The 27,596-nt window shown below is 40.3% G+C and overlaps 1 protein-coding gene across 1 annotated transcript in view; it reads right to left on the bottom strand.

The window, feature by feature from the left end:
• SPOCK1 (SPARC (osteonectin), cwcv and kazal like domains proteoglycan 1) overlaps positions 1-27,596 on the bottom strand; it is a 319,830-nt gene that overhangs the window by 190,646 nt on the left and 101,588 nt on the right. The window contains exon 2 of the mRNA XM_026063359.1: positions 20,012-20,057. Coding sequence (XP_025919144.1) covers positions 20,012-20,057 — 46 coding nt within the window. The remainder of the gene's footprint in view (positions 1-20,011; positions 20,058-27,596) is intronic.

The following is a 27,596-nucleotide window of genomic DNA, read 5'->3' as shown; positions in this document are numbered from 1 at the left end:
AAAATGTAAGTGTAATTTCCAGTTTGAATTAATCTGGGTTTACTTCTGGCAGTTGTTTTTACATATTTCCTCTGTGAGATTAAAGACCCCTTTAGCAATCAGAGTTTTCTTACCACGAAGGAACTTACACTACCTATTCCATCACCGCCCAGATTTCTTATTTTATAAACTAAACCTATCAAACTGTTTAAACAAAAAGTGGCTGGGATGGTACTTTCCCTAACAGAAGCGCTACAAGGGAATCTGGCAGAAGGATGATGATCACAAGGGACAGACTCCAACCATACATACATTCTAGCGATGAAGCATGCTTCTTCACTCTAAGGGGCAGGGACCCTTAGCTATAGACCAGCTCCCCACTTTGCTAACTGTTCAGTATGCCCACAATGAGACAAAAATGTTTTGTATACAGGAGAACAGAAAAAGGAATAGACAGACAAATCAGCCAGAAAACAAAATTCAGACACTTTATATTATAGTCCCATCTTGTCCCTGACTTGTTTAAGGTGAATTGCATGTATGGGAAACACCATTTGCTACACAAGCAAAGAGATTACAATCAACAAACAAGAGTCATTAATGTTAGAAGACATACAGAAGCGGTAATAGAAAATTATTTAAACAGGAGCTTGTAATGGAGTAGGGATGCGTGCTATGTATTGGTGATGCTGTTCCACAAAACCAGCAGTTTTGGGATACCTGGGGGCACAGATTCACTCCTGCTAGCTCCAGTGTACTGCTCTCTTTAGCCAACACCCTGTCCGTAAAACTTCTCTCGCAGGTTGCTGTTATTGGAGTGGGGAGTTTCTCAGGCAGCCTCTGGCTGTATCTGCTCCTGAGGCATCTCCGTGAGCGTGGGTGATGGAGAAGGAACAATATCTCTATCCGCTTCCTTGCCCCTTGCACATGGAAGGCCGCCCTCAGGAATGAAACTGGTGACGAAACTTGACTCGTTTTCCCATCACGTGTTTAGGCCTTTAAGCCAAGAACAGGGAAACGCTGTGCTCACTGTATGACATCTACTTTTATAGACAGCTGGTAGTGCCAAGAATGCCTAGCTGGTGTGCGATTGTACCTTTGTGCAAATTATGAGGAGTGAACTGTATGGAAGAGAGGGGAAATAGAGCAAAGCCTGGCATTACCTGCACAGCCTGTCTTCTACTGGAACATACTAACTCCGTCAGTCACTAGCAGAATTGGGCTCTTCAGCCAAGAGTGGCTTGGCACAGAAATTGCAGTCACGGTATTACTGCTCAGAGTGAGGCTTAAGCAATGAAGTTATTCTTTTCCTATCAATGATTCATTTGGTTGTAATACAAAGAAAGTCACCCCTTCATGCAGCAAAGAATTTCTGCATTCCTTTCTTTCATTTAATTTGAACCAGGAGACCATACTATCTCAAACCGCACAAATCAAAGCATGCAAGCTAAGTCATCGCTACCATCTAGAGATTCAGGGAGAGAGGTGTGCACAATGAACATAAGTAAATCATAGAGGAGTGATATCCCGGAGGCAAAAGGAATGATTTTGGGCATGCACAATACTTTAAAGTTCAAAATGTAATTAAAAGATGCTAAAGCCTTCCTGGTAATCCTCATGCAATTTTTTTTCTATCTGTATCTACTGTTACATTCTAAAGAAATTCTTCTCTAATAAAATGCTATAATTTAATGCACTGATGGTAATGCTGATTCAATTTTCTGCTTGCATAAATGTCTTCTAAATCCATATTCAGAAAAACAACACCACTGGCCCTAGGTATAAAAATCCGTACTGCTAATCATTGATGTAGCCAGAATTAATGGTCCAGTAAAAACTGACATTTGATAAACTGATCAATCATACCTTACCTGCTCTACCATAAACATTGTATAGGCATCCACTAGTAAAAGTATTAAAAAAGAAAAGATCTGTTGGTTCTGAGCATGGATTAAAGGATTATTTAACCAGATGAAAGCAATGAGGGTGAAGTTATTTTAAACAATGTGGAAATGCTGCTTGCTTTAAACTGAAGGTAGAGATTGCAGTGAACAGCATGAAGAATGAAAACACTGGATTGTGTTATTTATAGAAGACACAATCCTAGCAAAAATCCTCAGGGCAGGAAAGAAATGTCCAATTTTGTTTAATTTTATATACAGAAAGGAAGACAAAACATGTTGTTCAAATTCATACTTTGAGACACGCACACAAATGCAGACGTCTAAAAACAGTCAAATAAAATTTGCACAGTCTTACACAAAGATAGGAAAGTACCACTGGCTGCTTCGTTCCATCCTTAGTCTGATATTCTGTGTATCTGACTGATTACTAGACTAGGCCACTTTAGACCAATCTTCCCAAGGCTCACGCCATGAGCTTTGCAGCAGGCTACACACATAAAAGGATGTCTCAGTCTTTTAGAAATCATTTAAAACATTCAAACCACACAAAAGAAGGTGGAAATATTAAAGAGGAATGAAAAGTGGGAAGTATAGTCCCATGTGTGCAGTCCGAAGAGCCAGATTTGACATTTTAGACCTTTGGAGAGATGCTCAAGGAGAATCTCAGGTGCACGGCCCACCCGTGGTTCTAACGATACTGCTATCTCCAAAATGCCATCAGGCAGCAAGTTCAAGAGCATGGCACCTATTACAGCCCTGTTCAGACCCATGACACACTGAGTAATACATGGGGCAGAAGAATTGGGGAGGAGAAATGTTATAGATACAGTTTATCAGTCCCCAACAATATTCTAAATTTGTTATGGTTCCATGGTTGCATGGGCAAGTTTTGTTACTGGACTGCACACTTGAGATCTTAACAGCACACGTGCTCCTATGCCCAGACACCCTGGTTGTAAGGATTTGGGAGCCATAAAGCACGTGGTGTGGTCCCTGAACAACATTTCTGCAACACTTCATGATAGAAAACACGCTACCACTTTTATACCTTGGGAGCATGGGACAAAAATCTCTTTCAGATTATCTAGCTTAACTGGAAAGCACAGGATGTAAAAGTACTGTTTTAAATCCTACTGCGTATCAGTCTTGCTCCTCTCCTCCTGCCTTAGCACCAAATTGATTCACCTCAAAGCCCACACACATACACACCGGTTGTCCCAGGCACACACAGACGCACAGAGGCACGCACACGGCAGTGCCGTCATACACAGGGCACGATCATAACTCCCCAGCAAGGATCTTCACATCCAGCTGCTTTGTTAGTTTTGCTTTCTTGTCCTACCTTCCGTTATAAAGAAACGAAGGCAGAAACACAGCTCTGAAGAGACAAACCGCCAGTTACCTGCTGGACACGGGATGAGATCTTGACAGGACTGTGGCTTCTCTCATAAACATGAACTCCTGCTCAAGTCACACTTCTGGTATTTGCACCCCAGACTCCTGGTGTCTTATTCAGTCCTTTACTCAGCTCTGAAGAGAGATGAGCTCAGCCAGATAGATATACTTTTTATAGGGTATGAATAAGCTTCTGCACTTTACTGAGGGACAACCTCCCCGCACTGTGGACTAAGCTGTAAAATTGGACCTTCTAATTCCTAAAACATACTTTTCCTATCCCTTTAAGCACTTTGTTTCTCAGTATCTGTTGTCAAGAGTATTGAATGCTCCATTTCCATCAGTTTGAGAGAGGCTAGGGAGGGCAATGAGAATGAAAACATCACTTAGGACTAGTATATGATCTTTGAGGAAGGAATAACAGATCTCTGTTATGACAGGTCTAAAGGGAACATAACAATGAGTCTTCATGTAAGGAAAAGGTTGCTAAAAATAAGGTGGCACCCAACCTTTTGCCATGTCAATGGCGACAAGACAAAAGTTTGCAATTTAAGGGTTTGAATTGCGAGAAGGGTAGTTCAGGTTACAAATTTCTCATAGTTAAGATAGGAGAGTATCAGAATAAATTGCTGGGGAGATTGTGGAGGGTCCGGCACTGGAGGTCTTTAAGATGATGGTGGATAAATGTCAGGAACGACACAGGTATGGCAGGGCTGCCTGGGGTATGGGGGATTAGTTACCTCCTCGAGAGTGTCTTGAGATGATATCATCCAATCCCATTCCCAAAGCATCGCAAGTTTAGTGAATTGAGGAAGTAATGAACTAATTATCTATGTGAGCAAATTCTGATAGGATGATATACCTACTAAACTATGATTTTGCTGGATTTATAGTTTGTTCCCTGCCATTTCCATCTCTAGTAGATGAGGTGTGAAATTGCTTCACTAGAAGGACTCAGCACATAAGAGCATTAGACAGCATTTAGAAAAATAGAAGCAAGGCTGTCAGACTTTGGGATCATGCTGAGCTCATCACTATGTCTGGATCTGTAGATTCTTCCTCTATAGCACACTGCTTAGAATGTGCAGCAGTCCTTTCAACCAGAGATCTGGTCACATACTCATTGCTTCATGGTTGGACCACTGATATTTTTCAATCTCAGGTATGAAGCACTGGACAAAAAAGGGCATAAACACATCATTCTGCTTCATGTGCTTTATTTACTTCAAAACCTTCAGAGCCCTGGCTTCATAATTCGTAAACACTTTAAGAGTGAGACCAGCCACCTCAGACACCATCTTATCCCCAGCTTCCCCCAACTCTGCTAAAACAAACATACCCAAACATGTATATGTGAGACAACAAGGCCACCAGGACATTGGTCACTACCCAGAAGGACACCACCAGCAGAATCAATGAAGAGACCTGAGGCACTGTTGTGACTGTTGCGTTAAGGGAGGGCAAGAGATGAGAAGTTGGCTTCCTGATCCCTCAAAATTTTTAGGTAATTCTACCAACACAACCAATACTACTTCTCTTCTACTTTTGCACTTCTCTTCACCTGCCATAGGAGAAACAGGCCAAAAGCACAAGCTAAGATGAGCAATTCACCTAAGCTGAGAAATGGAGAAGGTAGTTTAGCCCAAATTTGCTCAACTGTATTCTCAAAACATATGATGTATATATGTATATGAAAAAGTATGTGACAAACCCAGTTATTGGGAAATTGTATCAGAACAACTGAAAAAGAGAAATATACAGTGAGCATAAACCAGCATTCTCCACCTAAGTAATGCAAGTCTAAGCTCAGTTAAATCACTGTAACTTCACTAAGGAGCCTGTGTGTAACTGAGGACAGAATGTGACCCCAAAGTAATTCTGCCTTTGTGTTCTAGCTCTTGGTAGTCCATTTTAAATCTACTCGTCATACACTTCTTCTAGCTTTATAAGCTTAAAGGAATTTTTAGTACTTCCTTCTCTCTCCCCATCAAAAAAAGGATGCAAAGGAAATAATGAATTAAGATTTAATGCCTAACTTTAATTGCAAGGACGGGCCAATTATATTATAATTCATTAAAATAAAATCCATTCACCACATACATCCACACCCTAGGCTCTTTATATGGTTCAGACACATCATGTAAATTCACTCCACTCAATGGAAAATAAATGCCACTATTAATTTTTATTAAAATACTGGTTAATTCACATCTACCACAATTGATATACAAGACAAAACATTGTTATTAGCTCACTACTATGTACCATACAAAGATTTTAATGAACTTTTTATTTAGTCAGCATGCTGAAAATTAATTTCTCAGAATAACACTTATCACTGAGGAAATTGCCTACATATAAGTACATCCTCTTATAACTATTCAATACCATATAAAAGTATGCTTGTGAGTATCTCAGCCTTTAATTTTTAGTAATTTTCTTTTAAAATATCTTATTTTACCAATGTGCTGGACAAACACATGGAAGGAGATACCAAAACAGAATCTAATGTACACATGTCAACAGTCCATCAGAAAGTTCTTAGAAGAAAAACCTTCCCTCCAGAGACATCTTTAAATCTTCCCTTCTTGGCCTTTCCTCCCAACACAAAGCAATGTCTCCATCAGATACCGCCTTGCTCCAACAGCCTGCTGAAGCCCCATACTTCTTTCACTGAATGGTAATTACGAGTGAGCTAAAAAATTTACATCTTGAGGTCTGGACAGTTTGGATTCAGCATTTTAATCCAAAACAATAATTTTTAATTTAAAAGCTGCACAGTTGGACATCTACCTCAGACAACCCAACTGGCCTTCAGATAGCTAGGTAGATTAGATGAAGTCAAGCAACCATGCTCTCTTTAAAAGAGTAGCCTGTTAAAATGAATGTATTTGTTGTACCATAATAAAAGCAACGGATATAACTCGCTAGTGCATTCTTCCTTTTGGCCTAAAGCTCTCTGCTCCCACTAGATATGTGGCCTCTCTCTCCTCCTTCATGTCAAACCTTTATTTTCTTCTGTTTTGAAAACTGGAGTTATTGCCTGACTGATACAAACAGGCCTATTTCCAAATCATGTCAAAACGTCCATCTTCAGTGCAATTTCGAGAGCTAAGCTATCTGCACTAGGTGTTTGCAGTAGTTCCATACATCAAGCCCGCTGCACACAAATGCGCCACACGACACTCTACCAGGGAGTGCAGCTTCCTATACAAATTCAAAGGAGAGCACAGTAATAGAAACTGAAAGATGATTAAATATTTTGCAGGTAGTGGGAACACCAGCTGATAGCAATTTCTCTTTCAAGCCACAGTATACTTAATTTATTTACAGGCATTGGAAAAATGTTACTGGCACAGTCCTGTGCATGAAAATACACTAGAAGTGCCACTTTAGGAAAAAGCAGCTGAGAAGGAGAAATAAAGAAAATGAAAAATGTTTGCCCAAATAACAGGTTGCTTTTCTTATGATAAAATAATGATGAAGGCAGGGCAAAAGTTAGGTAATTAGGAGTCAGAACAACTAAGTACAGCCCATACTCATACCTACATCAGTAAGGGCATATTTAGGATTTATATTGAGGCAGTGTCTAAAAAAGCAAGGGAATAACTCATGATCTTTATGATCTAAGCTATCATGACCATGATCCTTTATGTTTCTGATTCCTGGAGGCATCATCATCCTTAAGGGGTGCTAGTGTTTTCCAGATAGACTTCTGCTTTTCATGGCTTTACTTAAACGTGGCTGTTCATGGTTTTACTTGGTTCAAATTACTTCAGCGTGAACTGTGTAAAAGCTGTCAGCCCAAGCAGACATTCAGAAAGGTAGGATGTTTTCTTACCAAGCTAGTAAGAAAACAGGAAAAAAAGAGATGTGATTGCTGAAAAGTTTTCAGGTCCTATCGTGAAAAAAAGATTTTAGCCAGCTCTCACGCAGATGTGCAATTGAGTGGGTTAGAACGAGCAGTCTCCCCTTTGCTACGTAACGTACGCAGAGGGACAGATAGTCTCCACATTGCTACTGATGTGCACCTTTTTTTAATTTTGCTTTTTTCTGTTAGCAACCTAAGAATCTCCAATGATTAAAAAAAAACACCCCCCCCCCACATAATTAGGCATAGTGTTACCCTTTAGACTACTAAAGTAACTTGAGCTCACTGAAGTAAGCATTTGTGGAAGACGGACACTTAACAAGGACTACCTGGAGGATGAATAAGAGCATTCAGCTTGTGGTTGTATAAATGGCTATCAGCTGGATATTCAAACCACAGCGAGGAGGCGCTGAGAAGGCTGAATTTAAAAAGAGCACTGCTACTCGAAATAGTAGGTAAAAAAAGAATACCTTTCTATAGGCATACTGCAGACAGTCATCAGGTGCTCTACCCTACCGCTTGTACTACCAGGCAAATTGGAGAAAAAAACAGCAGAGAGAGAGGGAGAGGGAGACACACATGCATTGGCAACCACAAGAGAATGGACAAGTTACAGTGCTGCCATTAACGTAACAGACGCAAAGTGGTGATGACTGATAACACCTAAGTTGGAAATGCTGCTTACAAAAGGCGTACACAATTATTGCACCATGAACTCCTATGAGATAGCTAACTATTATCCAGATTTTGAAGATAAATAGGTCCTGTGGGTTAGAGTGAATCTACCATAACTGTAAAAGCAATTAGCACTAACGTTCAGAATAGAACAAACAAATCATGGCAAGACTTTTTTAAAAAAAAAGCTAACACTACTTCCTTAGGTAGTTTTATGGTCTACTGAAAGAGAAGCATACCCATTTTTTTTGCGATCACTGTGCAAAGCAGGGACTTTCCCCTCTCAATTTTTTAGATTTCTACAGCTCTCTCAGCAACTCCCCACTGCTTGGTTTTAAATAGGTACGGTCATTGCAAAGGCCTCCAAAGAACAGAGAAACAGGCTTAGAGGTCGAAGCCCTCACAGAAAAGATACATTTGCTCTTATCGACTACTACGTACATTTACTGATTATCTTAACAAGCAGTTAAAGGGAAGGAGAAACTCCATGAACACACTGCAGTGTCACATTAGAATAATTGCAACAGTGCTTACTTAGATGCATTAAAGATCGCTCTAATGTGCAACGATCCCTAGGATTGCTTATCTGAACATCCATTTATCATGGAGTTCTGATTATCTGACATTAAGGATAAGATGGGAGGTGAGGGACCAAGTGAATTAACTCTTCAGCTCATAAACTAAAGCTGCCCCAGGAACATATTACAGATTTGATTCTACTGCCCTGCCTTGTGGTGGAAGCAGACATGACAGCTCCTCATTTGAGGGCACCGCTTCATGAAGTATTCATCTCTCTCATACGGCTACAGAGGCAATGCAAGGATGCATGGCCACGCTATGTAAGACAATAACACTATTTATTAACCTTCCCTAGATAAAATAGATTAAATCCTTGAACAGAGGACAGCTGAAGACGAATCATTATCTTCATATGTGGTTTTCCAGCGTCTACACTTTAAAGACAGTGTATGAAAAGCCAAGGCACTGAATGGAACGAGAGCTTTAAAGAAAGCTGTTAGGCAATAACCAACAACATGAAGAGACGTATTAATGTCGAGATCCACTGATATATTGCAACCAGAGGACATGAAAAGAAGGATCGTTATTAAGCAACTGAACATTGCCTACCAAACTGATATTTATTTTCAACACACTATATTTGGGAAACTTTTGTGGAGAACAACACCAGAATGTATATGAAGACTTTTTTTTATCTTGCTGTGCACGACTGAGGCAACACTTTGCAGATGAAAGTAACTGGTCAAATGACCAAAGACTGCAAAGCTGGTATGCAAGTATTCAGATTAGATGAGACATAATGTTATTTTATGCAAATATGTTTAATCTGAAGCAGTAATAACAGGAAGAAAAATAGCTGTGATTCAGTTAGTGTTTTGGTGACCTGGGCACTTAGGCTTAAAGCAGAAGGAGATTTAATTCCTAAATACCTGTGTGTTGTCATGTTTTATCTACTGAATTGAAAGGGAATAGGTAACTGATTTTCACCCAAATCTTTAATGTTAGGATAGAGTAGGACCTTTATTCCCACATGGCCAAACAGATGTAATATTCACATACAGAACCATCTACAGGATGTCCTACCAACACTAGATGACAAAGCAAGTGAGATAGGGAGAGGCAGTCAGAGAAAACAGGCTGCATTTTGCCGATCCCTATTCATATTCACGGAGGTTTGCAAGGCCATGACAACCCCGGTTAGTAACAATCCCAAAGCTTATGCTCATTACTCCCATCAGATGAGAACCTGTATTTTTTCAGGCTGTGCCAAAACATTTGTAAAGGACACTGATTCATCTTTTTTTTCTTCTGTGCTTTGACTGGAAATCTATTTGTACAAACTACCTCCTTCAACATTTCTTCTGGGTTCTTTCAGTGAAATTAACTGGTTTCCGTTAAGCAGAATACAATCCCAGTATAACAGTTTGAGAAGGGCTCTGGAAAGGTTGCTGGTTCCACTCCCCTGGGGCAAAGCTAGATCAGCTACGAATGTGTCACTAGCTACAAGACATCTGTCTAAGATGTTTCAAAACACCTCCAAAGACAGAGCTTCTATGGCCTCTTTAAAGTATCTGTCCCAACACTTAACTATCCTTATCATTATGAAGGCTAAAATCAATAACCTTTGCTGCAATTTAAACATATTGCTCCTTTTTGTAGCCTCAATAGACAAAGAACAATTTCTTTTTGCAGTTAATTTTATGTATTTGTGAATAGGGTTTTTTTGTTTCTTTTCCACAGAAGCACCTCCTTTCCTTCAGTCTTTCTTTCCAGGATGTATTTTCTGTAACTCTGATCATATTTCTTACTTTTCTCTGGGTTCTTTCCAGTTGGTTCATACCCTCCTGGAAGCAGGATACTCAAATCTGGACAGTTTATGCCAGCCAAGGTCTTACTGGCGCTGAGCAGAGCCGAAGGATTACTCATAGTTACATGTGCCAGTGCAACATTTGCCTTTTCTGCAGCAGAACAACATTGTTGACTCATGTTCAGTTTGTAATCCACTGTAATCCTCAAGCATTTTTTCCTCAGAATTTGAGTATCCAGTTGTTCTTCATCCTGTTTTGTGCAGATGAGTATTCTTACCTAAGTACATAACTTCGCATTTGTCCTGACTGAACTTTATCCTACGTTTTCAGACTGATTTTTAATTTCTTAAGGCTACTCTGAATTTTATTTCCGTTCTTCTAACATGCATACAGCTCCTTCCAGCTTGGCAACATCTCTGAATTTAATAAGCATACTAATTCCAACATCTACTATTTAATGAAAATAGGGAATAATACTGGGCCCAAAATAGATCAGAGGAACCCTACTCAATTTATCCTTCCAGTCTGACATTGAAAGACTGACAGCTACTACCTGAATGTATTCTTCCAACTGATTTTGTACCCACCTCACAGTAGTTTCCTTTGGACAATATTTCTCTAACTTGCTTATAAGAAGGTAATGTGAGCCAATGTCAAAAGCCTTATTAAAGGCAAGATAGGTGATACTGCAAGCTCATCCCTGAGTCTCAAGGCCTGTAAATGTCACAGAAGAAAATTAGTTTAGTTTGGCATCCATACTGGCTTTTTTTCATGTCCTCCATACCGGCTTTTTTTCATCTCCTTATCTACTTGCTGTTAACAAATGTTTGCTTCAATATTTATTCCAGTATTTTTTTTTCAGGATTTCAAGTTCAACTCACCAGATACAATTTCCTTCTTTTCTTCCACTTTAAAAAGTAAGCACCCTGCTTGCCCTTTTCCAGCCTTCTGCGTTTCCACGAGTTTTCAAAGATAACTTTTAATTGTTCTAAAATGATTTCAGACAATCCACTTAACCCTTAGATCAATTCCACTGGGCCCAGCCGATTTGCAAACATCTAATTTACTCCAGCCTTTTCTTCCCCTAATCCAGAATCTCACACTTTAGCTGAGGACATTAATTGCGATAACTACCTGATCACAGCTGACCTTTCAATTGAAAACCAAAGCAAAGAGAGGTAGCAATGCTTTGGCCTTCTTAGCATTGCCTTTATACAGGCTTCTCTCTCCACCAAGCAGTAAGCCATCTTTTTTTTTGTTTGTTTTTTCCTCTTCCTTCTAATACACTTGTAGGAAACTGTTATTCTTAAATCCTTTGCCAAGCATCCTGTTTTGCACCTGACTTTGAATTTGGTGCTACAGTTTGTGCTCCCTTAGTAGTTCAACCTAGTTTTCACTTTCTCTATGCAATTTTTTGCGATTGAAGTCACTAAGAACCTTGTCGATAACCAAGCTGGTCGCTTTTCAGCAGTTCTTGGCTATTGCATAAATTGTGTTTGTGCCCACTACATTATTTCACTAAGAAAATGCCAGTTGTCTTAATTCTTTTTCTTGAATTTTTTTTCCCTACCAATACCCACTTTACTGAAATCTCATTCTGAAGTCATCTGTCTTCATTTTGACATTCTTCTCATCCTCAAAATTCAGAGCAGTACCTTTCCATGGCCACTGTCCCTCTGCCTTTACCTTCACTCCCTGAAGGAGCTCCTCTTTTCCAGTTAGAATCCAGTGAAGCTACTAATCAGCTGCTAACTCACAGCTCTATAAACAAGTTTTAATACTGTGCAAATTACTCTTCTGATTGGCTAATGATTTAAAACTCATTCGGACTTGCAGTATAAATCTCCTGCTCTGCTATCCAATATTTAAGCCAAATCATATTTCAAAGCCTGAGACTTTGCCCTTGTTTGGTTTGGCCTTGTTAAATCAGAATATAAACAGAAGCAGCTGGTTTAAATAACACATTGAAGTTTCTCTTAGAGCTTAAGGAAGGAAGCTTTGCAGGCATGTATTTGCCAAACACAGTTCATTTTTAAAGGTTTAAGAGCGTTTCCCCAAACGGGCTCCTGTACACCAAACTGAAGCAAAGGGAGAGGAGTCCCTTGCTTACCAAGTGATGTCAATGAGAGCAGGGTTGGATCCTGTGGCATTCCCAAAGTTGCGTCCACTCCAACAGGAGCCAGATGAGCACTACGATGGGAGTATGAATTTTCCTTTAAAAATTCATGAACGTCTGCTTCGCAGTCAAAGTAGTAAGAGATATTAAAAGAAAGGCAGTACCACTATCGACAAACCTAACAAGAGCTCCCTGAGTGCTAATAAAATCCCAGGCAAGCAGCCTATCGATCACCGTCTCAGTTCAAAGCACGTTAACCATAATATCATCACAGATAGTCAGTCCATCTCCGTCACTTCTGATGCCATATTTAATGNGTTCAAAGCACGTTAACCATAATATCATCACAGATAGTCAGTCCATCTCCGTCACTTCTGATGCCATATTTAATGACAAAATTGGTTGCTCGCAAACTTATAAGGAACTTAATATTACGCTTCTAACACATGAAGATGACTGCGTGCACCTGCTTGGAGGATACAAGCAGCCAAATGTGCTCAAAAGGCATTTGATGGTGGGTAGTTTCTTTTAGGTGCAGCATCTTGGCTATTGTTTTCTGTTGATTCAGTTAGCACATTTTAAAATTGCACTGATTTACTGAAGATTTCCAAACACAATTCATGTGCGATTGTCCTGTGAATACGCCTCTAAAACTAATTCAACTACAGTCAAAAAATAAATTGCAAAATAAGTTATTCAATTGAAAACTGCCATCTGAGGCACAGTAATAGAAAATATTTATTATAAAACTAACATATATATGTGGCTAGAAATGTGTACAGTACAAAACAATTTTCTGAAAGGAATTTATTCAGGCTTTTCTGAAAGAACATCTTAACTTGGCTAACAGAAAATTACATGTTCAAAAATAATTGTAGGTTCCATGATTTTCCTCCTGCAGCACAGCTTTCCCATTATCGTCTTTTTGGTTTTGGAACGATTACAAATTTTAGGCTAACTTTATTCTGCACAGCTGCACAACGCCATTTCTGGAGCCTGGATTTGCCAGATAGACCCTGGAAAGACAGAGATACAACTCTGTGCAGAAGGAGAGGAAGCATGAATACCAATACATCCATCTCTAGATGCAAAGCCCTAAATTTGCACAAATTCACTTCCCTGGGGCTGCTGGACTGCAAAACTCAGGTTATGCCACACTGGAGGCTGCAATCCACTCAAAAGCAGAGTTTCCTCCTCAAAAGTGAGGGTGTTTTACTAGTTCAGACTTAGTGCTCAAGGGGAACTCTTTGAAATGATAGCGTATGTGTCTGAAATTCATAATTATAGTCAAGTCCACGCTAGCATGTCTGACATTAGAGTCGGTCATAGCCAGGTCCTATTCAGGCAGATGAGGATTTCCATATGGTTCAATGGAAGAGGGATTTGGGGCTGGGGGAGGTTTTCAGGGCAGATAACGTCTAAAATGTGCCACAGCTCTAGGAGAGGGGGGGAATATCCCTGTCCAGGTTTCTCAGTTACTGGGGAAAAGTATTAGTGACAAGGACAAAATAAAGAGAAACGGATGGTTTTAGGGGCAGATTTAGGAAAAAACTCAGCAGTTCTACAGAATCAAGTTTTCCCCCCCTCTTACTGTGTCCTTCTATAGCCTTGTTATTAATAATAATAATAATGGCAACTCAATGGTCTAAACATTTTGGATTAAGAGCTTATGTATCGGCAGTACAAAGTGTATCCCATTACTTTCACAGTTTCTATCTTCTGGGTAATGATGCTCTAAAAAAGCCATATGACAAGCAAATTGGACGCCATTCCAAATTGTTTTCAGCAACCTTAAACTTAACAAAATGCACTCTTCATTTGGGCATCTACCAATAAAAATTAATAACATCTATTTATCCCTAAAAGAATTTACAACAGTTATTGAGGGGTGGCTCTTAGCAGAAAGTATCAATAACTCAAGTTTATTTTCTTATTTAACAGCTTTCACTCATAATAATACATAAAGTCTTAATAGGTTAATTTTCTGGCAAGTCTGAATAGGTGAAGAATATTAGACATTTAATGACTGTATCAAAATCTCTGACTTGAGAACATTATGCTAAATCTTTTCCCCCCGATTCCCTCTTTTCTTTCGCAAATGTAGATGGGGAAGACTAGAAAGTATGTCAAGTCAGCTGTCAAGCTGCTTAAAAACTCTCAAACGACCTTGTCAAAAAAACAAAAAAACCTGAAAAAAACACAACCCCCTTTGATTTATATTTTAAAAATCCTGACTAACCTGCTCCTTTCACTCTTTTGCGTTCAGACTTCTGCCTCTCTGACAGGATTGGGTTCAATATTAATGACTAGCAATCCCCGTCAGGCTCTCCGCTCTCCTGCCTTCTGCTCTTCGAACGCCTCGTTAGGTTGGCTCCGTCAGTGGGATGCTCACCTTCACATTGGCTTCTCCCAGATTCCAGACGAATAAAAAGCTGGCGAGTAGCAAGGCTAAAAATAAATGCTGATTGCTCAAGGACCCTCCTAGATGCAGCTAAGCCCTGCAAGTTGACTTTCCTTGCAAAGGCAGGTTATGCAAAGATAGCTTGTGTCAGACTCTAGGGGCTGTTTCCGTGAAAGTCAGATGTGCCGGGGCACTTTCTTACAAACCAAGCTATGTCTTTTCTTGAGAAACAGATGCAGTTATTTTTCTCTGCATTACAGGCAGAAAGCAGACACCTAAGTTACACTGCTATGTTTTTTCTAACGCTTAATCAAATAATTCAATCTGCTGAATAAAGCTATTCTTTTAGGAAAAAAAATATAGGGCTGGGCCCAGCACGGTCTTCTTTAAAAAATGCAAACCAAGTATAAGCCCAGCAGCTGAACTCTGCTGATTTTCAAAGCCTCTGACTCCTGTCGGTTTGCAAAGCCGTGCAATACAGTCGGATGCCTGCACGGGCCTGCGTGAGATCCCTGCCGACAGGCCCTATCACCAACCGTTACCCCCACCCTGCCTGCTCTCCCGCACCCGCTCCACGGTCTCGCGCGTGCTCGCTTCCCAATTGCAATATTCAGTTAATGATTTCAAACGTCAGAAAGCTGCAGACCTGTTCCGAAGAGAGGGCATTGACACTGCCTAGATTTGGCCTAGCGAGGCTCACAGATCTCCAGCGTAGCCTACAGAGAGAGGCAAGCGTCTGCTTCCATTCACCTGTCGGAGAAGTTTTTCCCTCCAACGACTGCAGGGAAAACCTGGAGAGACTGGTGTTGCGGGGCTGAAATTTGCCTTTGCGAACACCTCCCACAGCGGCAAGCGTCCGGCGAGAAGGTGCAGCTGCCACCCAGCTCCCGGGAGCAGCCGCGGGCTCCACCCGCGGGACCCACGCCAGCCCTCCAACGCAAGAACCCCAAAGGACGCACAGTAAACGCTTCTCTACCTCCAAAATTGCACGAGAGCATAGGGGACGTTTAAACAGCCAAGCGCCAAAATGAACTCCATGGCATTTTATACATATATATATACACACACACACATATATAGCCAATTTCTTATAGCTTAGTCTTGTCAGCACCCCATTCATATGTCCCAAAGCAGCAGCCTAATGTAATTGCTCTTTTTCTTTTTGCTTTCAGGTGACCACTATGCATGGAAAGCCCTCCATGAATTTAGGAGTTAGCAGCTATAGACTCCTATACTACATGTACTAGCACCATATAAATATAACCGAACTAAACACCACTCTTCTAAGGTAACTTTGTTGTGCAAGAGATCTCTGTAGAAAGGCTTGAATGCTTATTTTAACATCCTTGCCAGGGTGAGTTTTACAAGGACCAAGAAGAGTTGTGACCTGTTGGTCAACCAGAAAGATCCGTTGGCCAAATAAAGTCCATTTGCATGATTTAAATGAGACGAAAACAGTGCAGGGATCCCTAGGGGTGCAGGGCAGAGCCCTGCGCTCGCGCTGCATTTCCCGGCCTGTGCTCCACCCTGCAGAGACAGACTATCCGCATGCTAGGAGAGATTTTATGCTGAAAGAGAAACGATCCCTTTCTTTCTAAAGAGACAGGAATCTGCAACAGATGTAAAATTGTCTGTATTGCTTCAAGGTATCCACGTGTAATTTTAGATTTTCTAAAATGATTTGTATTTTTGCCCAGAGTCAGAAATCTCGCTAATGCAATGAACAAGACAGTTTTAGAGCCTGTCAGTTCAAAATCTTTTTGCAATATTTTGCCAGATTTACCTTTTTTTTCCCCCCCTCTTGGGAAGGCAGAGGGTTACCAGGTGGCGGAAAGAGTTAGGAGTGCAAGTTCCATTTGAAGTCAACGGGATTTGTAATCCTAAATCCCTCAAATGCTTTTGAAAATCCCTCCCAGAGACTCTAAAAGGCTTTTGCTGCAGATACGTTGCTTGACAAAAGTATCGTCTTCCCCTGTCCTTTGACACTGAAGTTTCATCTCCATAAAGGCAGAAACTCTACTCTTTTCTCCTCTCATATGCATATGCCGCCAATAATATTCCCGGGAGCTACACACATATAATTCAAGGGCAATGAAATATAGAAATAGATGTAAAGTGAAATTTTAAAAGCACTTATGTGTCTTCAGAGATTTCTAATGGGTTCTTCCTTCTTAAATCATTTCAGCAATTCTAAGGTTCAAATCATAGACTGGCAAAGCTGCTCCCTTTTACACTTCCCTTTTGCAAAACAGATGACCAAAGTTCAAAGCCAAAGCAAATAAGCAAAGCTTCGGGGCTTTCAGCTCCTGTTCCGGCCCTGGCGCCTCCTTCCCGGCCTTACCCCTTCATTCATTTATCCATGCCTTTCCTTCTCCTTCTTAACTGATTCACTCCTCCTTCTCATTTGTGCTATGATTCACACACATAATTTCATACTTTTTAATTTCCAAAGGTGCCAAAGTGCTTTTCTGTAACATGACTTGTTGGCTCTGTTTTGCCATTTTATTTGCAGCTTCTCTCCTCTCCAGGTGTGACTTAAGGTGCTGGTTTTAGCAGTTATTAAAAAAATCTAAAGCGAGGTTGGGCACCTTTTTTAACCCAATGCTTCTCTCTCACCTCCTGCAATTAGGCAGCACTGATGCCATCTGCTGTTCTTTAACCATTATCCAGTGGTTAAAACACAGTGACACTGGAGATAAGTCATTATCAGAGAAGGCCATGTAATTCTCAACTTCTTGTTTCCCACAATTTATCAGACTCTTAACTGTTTGACTGAGAGTTCACTCTTTTTTAAAAAAATTTGTTTTCTTCTTTTTTAAGCCCTGAAGTAGCTGTTGAGGGTAAGGGGAGAAGCGTATGACAGAGACACTGGAGAGTTAGAGATTTGTATGTATGCATCAATGGAAAAGACTGGTTTTACCCTTAGAGCATTTTAGCCTAAGAATCCAGAGCACTAGAGAGAAACATTTTTAGAAGTATGTGAAACCTGAAAGAGCTGCAACACTTCATCCGTCTCTCCCTGCAGAATGCCAGCTGTAAAAACACTCATAATAGGAGCTGACACCCGTGTCAGGTTTGGCCTTGGCTGTGCTTACTCTCAGAGGTAACAACTTAAAACCACCACGCCAAACGTTCTCACATTACTAAGGCTCATCCTCGCTCAGTCCATGGAAAAATAGATTACTTCTCTTAGCTGCCTGGCAGCTCACTCCTTTCCTATAACTGCCCAATTCATGAGCTACTCTCACGGAAGTGCTCAATCAATAGTTTTAAATATGGATATTTATGATACTCCCAAATACAGTTCTTTCGCTTTGGAAAAGCGAAAGAGAAGTGAAGAGAAACTTGAGAAATCCTGCAAATGGAACACAGCCATCAGAGAAGCAGGGAATGCTAAATAGGAAAAGAAAGATATGCAATATTTACATAAAATCAAGTTAGATGCAAGTTCAGACTTTAAAGCAAAAAGCTACCTGCCTGCTCAATAATGTGCCTGAATAACTTACTTCCATGAATACCTTTTCTGAATATAAAATCACAATTACATATCCAAATGGCCACTTCACCACACCTAGCTTGTTATCTATACTCATTAAGGATAAAATTCATGCCTGTTCTGAAGGGCAGTGGAAGTCTTACATTCCACTTAATGCCACGGCGAGCACAAGATTTAAAAGAGACAAAGATTGTGCAGTGAATCCACTTGACTGGACTTCATCTGTCTTGTAGTTACTGCATATACAATCATTCCTTTCAAAATGACTGTAGGATAACTCCTGTTAAAAAAACACAAAAGTAGATAGAAACTAAAAGAATACCATTTTGAAGAAAATTCTATGGCTGGAGTTCTATAATTTAACAGATACAATGTTCAATAATGAACCAAAAGTCGTCAAAGAAATCCAGGATTCCTAAAAAAAAATGCCTTAGGCAATGGAAAAACAGTCTAACGTGTACCTAAGATCTTACAGCCGCAATTCCCTGGCCTCCCCTGTGTTCCCAGGTACTCAGGCACAGAAGCTACACGACGAAGTTCCCTGAACATTGCAAACGGGGAAAATGAGCAACTGTCAAACAGCAGCCAGAGAAGCTAATCGACCTGCACCACATATGGGGTGTTGTTGCCCTCCACAAATCAAACAGCTCATCATTGGGTCTACCAAATCAAAAGAAGCTGTGCAAAATGTAATTGGTAACATTTTTCCTGAAAAAATACATTCGAGAAAGCTTTAAGGAGAATGTGACGAAATGTGAGACGCGAGTGGTTTCACGCTACACTTTTTGCGGGTGCTCTAGTACGCGGTTGTAACTAGTTTAACAAAATATTGGCACCAGAGTAGCATATTTAAGGAATAGTGAAGTTAAAATACAATATTCTGATTTTAAGGACAGACTTGTGGCATGTTAATCAGAATACACGGCTTTTGTATCTGGCTTTCAGAGGATGGACTGCTGAGATTTCTTTGTTTCCAGTGTTTTTTCCTGACCTGACATCAACCGTCAAACACAATCCACCATGCCTACCTACATCAGGGCTCCTCGTGTTTCCAGTGACGCCTGGCTACAATCTTTAGAGGAAATGTCTCCTACCACCCCAGCTGAAAAGCGTGTTGCTACCTCTGAACACCAAGCAGAGCAGGCTTGATGTGGAGTTGCTATCTGACATATCTTTTAAACTGGACATTTAAGGTTCTTTTTTTTCCTGACACGTTGTGTCCAGAATAGCACTGGAAAGGACAGGCAACTGGAATAGTCTTTGTTTCCTTTTTCCTGTCCTATGTTGGCTAACCTGGAAATTGGTGAAAGAAGTATTGCCATCACTCGACAACTCACTAAGAGAAAGAAAGTGCAAAATGTCATTGACGGAAGCAGTATGTGAATCAGCAGCATATATACAAGACCGTTTTGTTTTGAAAACCAGCCCTGAAATTCATACATTACAACCAGTTTCAAAGAATTGCCCTCTTGACAACCCTCTTGGGTAGTAAAACTAATTATATTTATGACATTCATTTAACAAAGTTTTTAGAATGACAGTAAATGTATGTGAAGATACCCATTTTAAATTGCACATTAGGCTGGGATTCATGGATACAGAGAACTCTTGCTAAGCCCATATATCATCATGCAATACAAAACAGAATGGATGGGCATGGAAAAACAGCTGAAAAATACAAAGATGAGTCAAACCCTTAGCTATGAATCACCTCAGTCTGTGACTAAATTGGGAATGAGATCTAAATAAGAGTATGGGCCTTCCCTAATGCATGGGAAAAAAGGATAAAGTATATGTGTGTATCACAAAATAACACAAGACAACCACAAAACACGTACTAAATTTACCTTGATCAAAAGGCTTGTTTGGATTCCAGTTTCTGAAATAATCATCCTAAATGGGAAGAAAAAAAAGGAAACTCAGGCAAAACATAAGCAATCTTTTCAGTACAGTTTTACATAAATAAACTGCAAATGAATCAACTCCTCTCTTCTTGCTAACATATTCTACCCAAAGCAGATAAAACTATTAACAGGTTATGTCCTGAAGAGTAGTAAACACTGATTAGAAAATAAAGATGAAAAATTTCCTCAAATTCAGCACTTCACATTTTCATTCCAAATTGTTTTCCCAAGTATGCCCCTTATTAAATATTTTCTAACAACACTATATTATTTCATATCAGTTTACAACCTGTGATAATAAACATAAGATTATATTGTTTAGATAATGTAACATGATCTACACCAAGATCTTGTTGGAAAAGATCAGCAGAATAAATCCAGAAATATATATATTCATTTGGACACATATATCACACCATGGCAAATGTACAGAAATACAGCAATAATATCATAAGCACTACATTTTCATTCCAGTAATATCCAGGAGCACTTGCAAGAAATAGTTAAGGAAGGAAGCGATAACAACAGAACAACGTATTTGAAGCGAGGAAGCATGGAGGATTTCTACAACACTGTAAGAATTTTCTGCATATTAATCTTTAATTCTGTCTTAATACATCCAGCGCTCCGGGACAGGGAGGGCGGCTGGCTGCTCCTGGGGACGCCGAGGGCTGGCTGCGACTCTGCTCGCCTCTACCAGGAGGAAACGCGTTTTCCTTCTCCAAGCACGTGCGAGCTCAGCGCCTGCCCCAACTTCACGGCCAGCGAGGACGTCCCACAATACCAGCAAAGATGATTATTCATAATTTATTTCAGATACATCAAAAGTATCCTATGCTCTCTCTTGAGGAGGACAGGATTTGGCACCAGGAACAGATTATTAGAGTCGCCTTTGAATTCTCCAGCTTTGTTAGTGTAAAAAACTCATCGCGGTGCAACGCTTTGTAATCGATGATGTGCTGCTCTACTCACCAAGCATTAATCACTTTTGAGAAATACAGGTTTGTTTTTTAGGCTTTTTGAGAAGAATAATTTTTTTTTCCTGGTAAGAGAATATTCTTTTTTCCCCTACTTACATTTTTTTCTAGGTGTTGCTTTGCTGCTGTTTTTTCAGCATCAGAAACTGCTAAATAATTCAAATCCCAAGAAAGATTTCTTATGCTGTTGGCATATGGAACCAGTTTTGAAATACGGATCGGAAAGGGGGTTTATCTCAATTTCAGTGTCAAAGGAATATTTTACAGCAAGTGCACCTTGCTCATGAAAAAGTACAAAACACCCATCTGCTCTGTAGCCCTATTCCTTCGCCTTTATGCGGATCTGTTTAGTCCTGCTTTTTAGAAATTGAAATTATATTTATTTTAGAATGTGCCTGAAAAGACAGTATATAACAGAAAAGTACATAAAGGAAAATATTTAAAAAACTTGAAAAGGAGAATAGAGAAAATCTTTGAGGTTTTGCTACTGGGTTTTTAATATATAAAACTCATTCTTATTTATAAATGTAAATAATGACAATACATACATTCAAGCAATCGGGTGAATAGCACTTCAAAATAACCCTGGCCAGTCGGACAAAAGAAAATCGAGCGCTCTAGGTTCGCTGCAGCATTAATGCTAGCGAGCGCTGCAGGCGAATGGTTGCGGTGCCGTAAAGGTGCAATTCCCCCTGCAGCTAGGGCTGAGCACAAAATCCATGCCTCACTGAGACCCACCTAAGGCTCTGATTTGAAAAAATGAACTGCGCTCTGCGTTAGCGCTCTGCAGTGTGCCGAAATGCGTGTCGTAGCCCGAGAAGGCTTGTGTTCGAAGCAGGCACTCTTCACACCTCCAAACCTAAATGGACGCTACCGCTTCACTGCGGCGCCCTGCAAGAGGGGCACAGGAGGCTCATGCAGCAATATACAGTGCCTAAACACGACAGCGACTTGCAGGTGTTTTCTTGCATTCAATATGAAAAAAAAAACAAAGAAAAATAAGATAATACTATCAGTTTGATTTAAAAGGTTTAAAATTTGCATTCGATAAAATACCATAAAGACAAAAATGACTGCACAGAAATCTTGGTTGTTCTGAAACTTTCTACCAGGACAGGTAGTAATGTGTGCGAAATACCTTATCCCTGCCATAACATATGAATATGGCATTTTAATAGTAACATCTCAACAGATCAAGCTTACCATATTAATAACCAACATGTATTAACATCCCACCCATAACAATATTATTAACTGATAACAAGAGTTTAAAGTTTAACATACATTATGATATTCCATACTTTTATTCACTCTACGGCTAGTCACAATTTAAAAGATAAAAAAACCTACCTCAACTTCCTGAATACGTAAGCATTACAAATGAGAAAAGAAAAAAGAATGAAATCAAACAATATAAAGAGATGTTAACATTCATCAATTTTTTCCTCAGCAGCTTTTGAAATATGTAATCACTTATTTCGGAAGACCTTAACCTGTGAGGTGTATCGTTTTCTCTCCTCCTCTCCCGACTATGGACCTCTCCACCTCGGCTGTCAGGACCTGGTTTTCGTCGGCTGCGCTATTAGCCACGTGCCACGTTGCTAGCATGGTGGTTTTTCCTGGAGCACATAAAAGAGGCTCTTTCACTTCCTTTTGGCTGACAAAACCACCAGAAAGCATTTTTCCCACACACCTCATCTGTAACACACCTGATATATAACAGAGAATTAAAACCAGTTTTTGCTTAACTGACTTGAACGCCTGTTTATTTGCTGGGCTTGGAAGGAAGGCAAAACTGGGCGCAGATCCATTTCAGTACAACCGGCGACGGCGACCGAGGAACATTTCCGATGAACAAATATTCAAAAACATCTCTCTCCTTGCATAAAATTCACACTCCGAGGGCTTTGCCTATGGTTCAGTGGCTGGAGATGACCGAGTCAATCCTTTAATCACCCGAAGGGGCTCTGCACGCCTACAATCATGCGTGAAAAGGGAAGAACTGGGACCGCAGTCCAAGTCCATATCTGACTCCTTTAGCTCAACCCAGCATTACCAAAATGCGATGTATTGGCTTGGCCTCTCTATGCACTAGGGAATAAAAATCACCCCAAAACCTTGGAGCTGGGTGTCCCTTGCAGAGGGCACAGCCATGCCAATGGGGGTGGACAGGGGTGATGCTGGTGGCTGCCGGCCCCAGAGCCCTATCTCACATCATGACACAAATATTCAACTTCCATGTAAAGGAGAAGAAATCTTTAGCCCTCACATGGGTGCAGTGTGACCCTGGTAAATCTGAAAGTTTCAAAAATCAGAAGCCAGTGAAAAAGAAACCCTTCCGAAGTCTACTATCTGCCTATGATAGGTGTCCACCCAGGGAGCAAGGTGGACCCCGAGACGGCCCCTCACACACCATCTTTTTGCTGCTGTATCTGGTCATCACTGAGCATTACGGATTCCTGCTTCAAGATCTGACCCTCAGAAAGTGTAACTGAGAACAGGTTATAATCATAACAAATGAAGACTGTGTAGAAAAACAAGTATACGCTGCTAGACTTGGGCCTCGGGTCTTCATTAGATTTTTATTATTTTGATTTGAGTAATCAAGAGATGAGATGAAAAAACATTTTGAAGTGATTTAAATCCCTTTCATTGTATCGTGCAAAATAAATTAAGTTTTCCTAACAAGAGCAAAATATTCTTTTATCATTCACTACACAGGTGTCAAATCCAGCCAACTTAGATGGATAGGCCATCAACAAAGTCAATCTAGAGAATAATCATATGATAAGCTAAGTATGCAAAGGGCATATTAAAAAATGCTAGTTTAAAAAGCTCACAAAAGCTTTCTTACTCACAGGGCCCGTTGCTTCATGTAATTGTCCACAGAATCTCAGAGGTTTCTACCCACTTTTACTAGGATTTAACCCAAGGATACAGAATACAGGGGCGAATTCAGCTTTAAGGTGCCAGTTATGCTTGCACACTGCCTGGATTTAAGACAGTTCCTTAGATCTTTCTCCTTCGCATCCTGGGATTTATTTTCAGTCAGACCATACCTAATGAATTCACATCAAGAAAGACCAAATATATGTGGCAAAATTAATGTATTCTTTCTCCCCAAAAGGATGATATGGAAATCATCTGCTATCAATCCCATCATCTATCTAGACAAAATATTAAAATTGACAGAAAAATAACCATGACACAGGCAAAACTATTAAAAAAATCTCTTATATTGGGTTCTGATCTGCAAAACCAAACCTTGAACGCAAGCTGGGTCTGATGCAATTTCCTATCAGTCATATCAGGAAAGTCTGCAAGTAGAAATTGGCTGCAAGACCATTGCTATGTGACATTGCTACGTGACTGCTCTTCTCCCCAATTCCCCTCCATTCCACTACAACAATGAGATAAAAATGCCCTGAACTTAACATTAAAAACATATAAAACAGGCTTAGTCCTCCCTTTTTTCTCCCCCTCGCTAACAAAGTAAACAAACAGCTTTTAGGTCTCCTGAAGTTTATGCGTTTTCAGTGTTATTTCCACCACACTTACCTCCATTGCTGCTCTTTGGTTGAGTTATTACCTAATACTTGGTATTTCGGAAGAGTAAGTGAAGCGCGGTTGATTTAACACGGAGGCGCTCTCTGTGCACACTTTACTCCTCAAAAAGCAGCTCTTGCAAGATGTTCTTGTTTATAAATAGAGGCAAACATTAGCTAAATGGGTGTATAAATATTTATGTTTTGTCACATTAATTGAGCTTATATGTTATTTGTATGAATCAAGCAGAAATGAGACTCTGCCTGAAATAACTCCACAGAAAATCCTCCTTGGTTCGTGTTTTTCCGAACGAGCTTGGTTGAGGTGCCTGCCCCAAGGCCCAGGGAGATCATCCCGCGCTGAACGAGCACACAGCCATCACAAAACCACCATCACAGATCTTTCCTTCGAAGCCTAACATACAACGGGCTTAACCCGCAGGACTGTCAGAAAACCTTTCGGAGCTGGTCTACACTCCCAGCTCCACCCCACCAACAAGAGCTTAAGTTTCTAAGCATCTCCAGGAGGGATACTTATTAATGCTGGTTTACAGGCTGTTTGGTATTTTCCTCTTCCATCCTCAATGTATGATTAAACCTTTTACCCTCATAAAGACCAGCTGGGAAAAGTGGTAATTACCAGCTCATTGCTCTTTTGAAACAAGCTCCAGAAAGACGCAGCTGCATTTTCTGCCTCTCTCCACCTTGCAGTAGGGAAGATCGTTCCAACCTTGAGCAGCGCGGAAGCACCAGCTGCTGCTTGCTAAAGTCAATCTAGCCTGTATCATAAACATCTCCCCCAGGCCTATTGCCCGCTTTAAGCAAACAGTTTGTGTCAGCAAATTACATGTTATTTATTTATTTATTTAAGAAGAGGAGAAAATATTTTGCCCGTCGAGTCCTTCTGCGAATAGCGATTTCCCAACGGCAGCTAGTGCCCAGAGTCTGCATTAGTGTCTAGAGCTGACTCCAAACTCCAAAGCGCATTAAGACACCTCTAACCACTGCTGAGCTCTTTCTTTCACTCTCTCCAGGGAAACAGCGAATATGCATCCAGCCTGGATGCTTTTGCTTAGTGACTTCGTGGTGGCTTGTGCGGTGGATATTTCAATTCAACTTTGGCAGGAGAAACCTTTTAAAAGTTTAGCGATAAATTTCCCAGAAAGGCCAGGAGTACAGGGCTTTACTTACAGAGCCAGCAACATTAAATGGTAAAATTGAGAGAAAACGTTTCAGACTGAATTAGTGCCCACGTGTAATGAAAGCTCTGGGGCTCTCAGCACCTGTCTAGAATATTGTAGCTAAGTCATTAATAAAAATGTAAGGAAACAGTTTAGCCTGGAATGAAAACAGGGCTCTTATCAGACTCATGTACAGTGTTAAACACATTAATCCTAATTTATTAATAACAGTATAAAATACATAAATACTTAGCCAAATTAAAGCACAGATACATATGGGATAGAAAGCACCCTGACCATGTCCTACAATCTCGTTACGCCCCATAAAAGCCTCAAATTCTCAAGGCTCTGAAACTTCTGTAATCATGTGTATTTTTTGCTCAGCTTTCTGGTTAATATGGCCCAGAATATTGCTTTTTTATGATTTTCATAGATTTTCATAAATTAAAAGTTTTGAGGTTTTTTTCAGCTAAATCAGGAACCAAGATTGGCCACTCCTGTTTTACTGGAGGACTTTTCCAGAAGTTCCTATAGGCAATACTAAGAAAATGGTAGGCAGAACTTTCAGTATAGTCTTTCTTTATCAACAATCACAATGATTCATTCAGATGGCAAAAATTCCAGAAATGAAATTTAAAAAAAGTTGGAAAATGATAGAAAAAGAAGTTACCACTGGGCCCATGTCAACCTGAATAATTCTCATTCTTTAGAACTCAACCATGTGGCCTTTTATGCAGAAACCTTCCAGCTGCTCTATTGGAACTTTCTTTTTGTAAATGCAAAAATTTAGAAAGAATTAAAAATAGCTTTTTTTTTTAAGAAAATCATTCTTTGTTTATCCATAAGAATGAAGCCAAAGGGTATGTCTACATTGATGAGGGCAAACAGATGCTCATTTACCCTACTTGTGCTTCAAGCAGGATGAATGAAGGCCAGCTGTGAGCCAGAAGCTATATAGCTGCTTGCACACAGCACTGTGCCAACATACACAGCTGATATATTTGGGTGGGTGAAATGATCACACAACTCTGTACTAGCTTGTTTTGCAATACTGAAAACTGAAAAAAAAAAACCAACCCTTGGTTTGATTTTTCTTTGCTAGCCCTTTTTGATAGAATAGCTTTAGAGAGCATTATCGCTTCTGCCTGAACTTTTCTTCTCATTAGCATGTGGTAAAAGGTCTCTTTTCCCTGTCAAGAGTTAAATAATTCCTATTAGCATTACTTATGTGAAGGTTTTCACACCTTAGTTTGCCCTACAGCCATACCAGCTTCTGCTGCAAACTGTAAAGCTTTCACAAGCTTGGAAAGGCAAAATTAGGGAGTCTCCCAAGCTATGGGCTCAGTGACCCTTACCTCCGGTGTGTTGTGCTGTCAGAGGCACTACACCACCTGCAAGACCAGGTCAAAAACCAGAACATTACTTTGTTCCCTATGTTGCAAATTGAAAACATTTACCCTAGCCACAGTGCCCCATCCATACCGAATTCTTAGGGAAACGGGAGAGTCGTGTTCAAGGCATTTTCCTTCAGTCACAGGTTCCTTCTCCCTGACCTTTGCTGGGGTCCTCCCGTCTGCCTATTTGTAGAGGCAGCAAGGGGAGCGAGGAATCCGGACTGGAAGGACAGCAGGCGGTGGAGTAGTTTTAACAAGGCTTGAGAATAAGAAGTGGTGTAGCGATGATTTACCATCTCAACTGAAACAATTTCCTCGGGCAAGCAGATCCTGGGGGAACCTGCAGGGAAGCTTGATAATTACTGACCCCTAAGTAAGGCCCTACTAAGTAAGGCCCTACTAAGTAAGGCCCTACTAAGTAAGGCCCTACT

This window comes from Apteryx rowi, unplaced genomic scaffold (assembly GCF_003343035.1).
Source record: "Apteryx rowi isolate R43461 unplaced genomic scaffold, aptRow1 scaffold_2, whole genome shotgun sequence".
In the NCBI taxonomy this organism is placed as follows: domain Eukaryota; kingdom Metazoa; phylum Chordata; class Aves; order Apterygiformes; family Apterygidae; genus Apteryx; species Apteryx rowi.
This window is presented reverse-complemented; position numbering and strand designations above follow the sequence as displayed.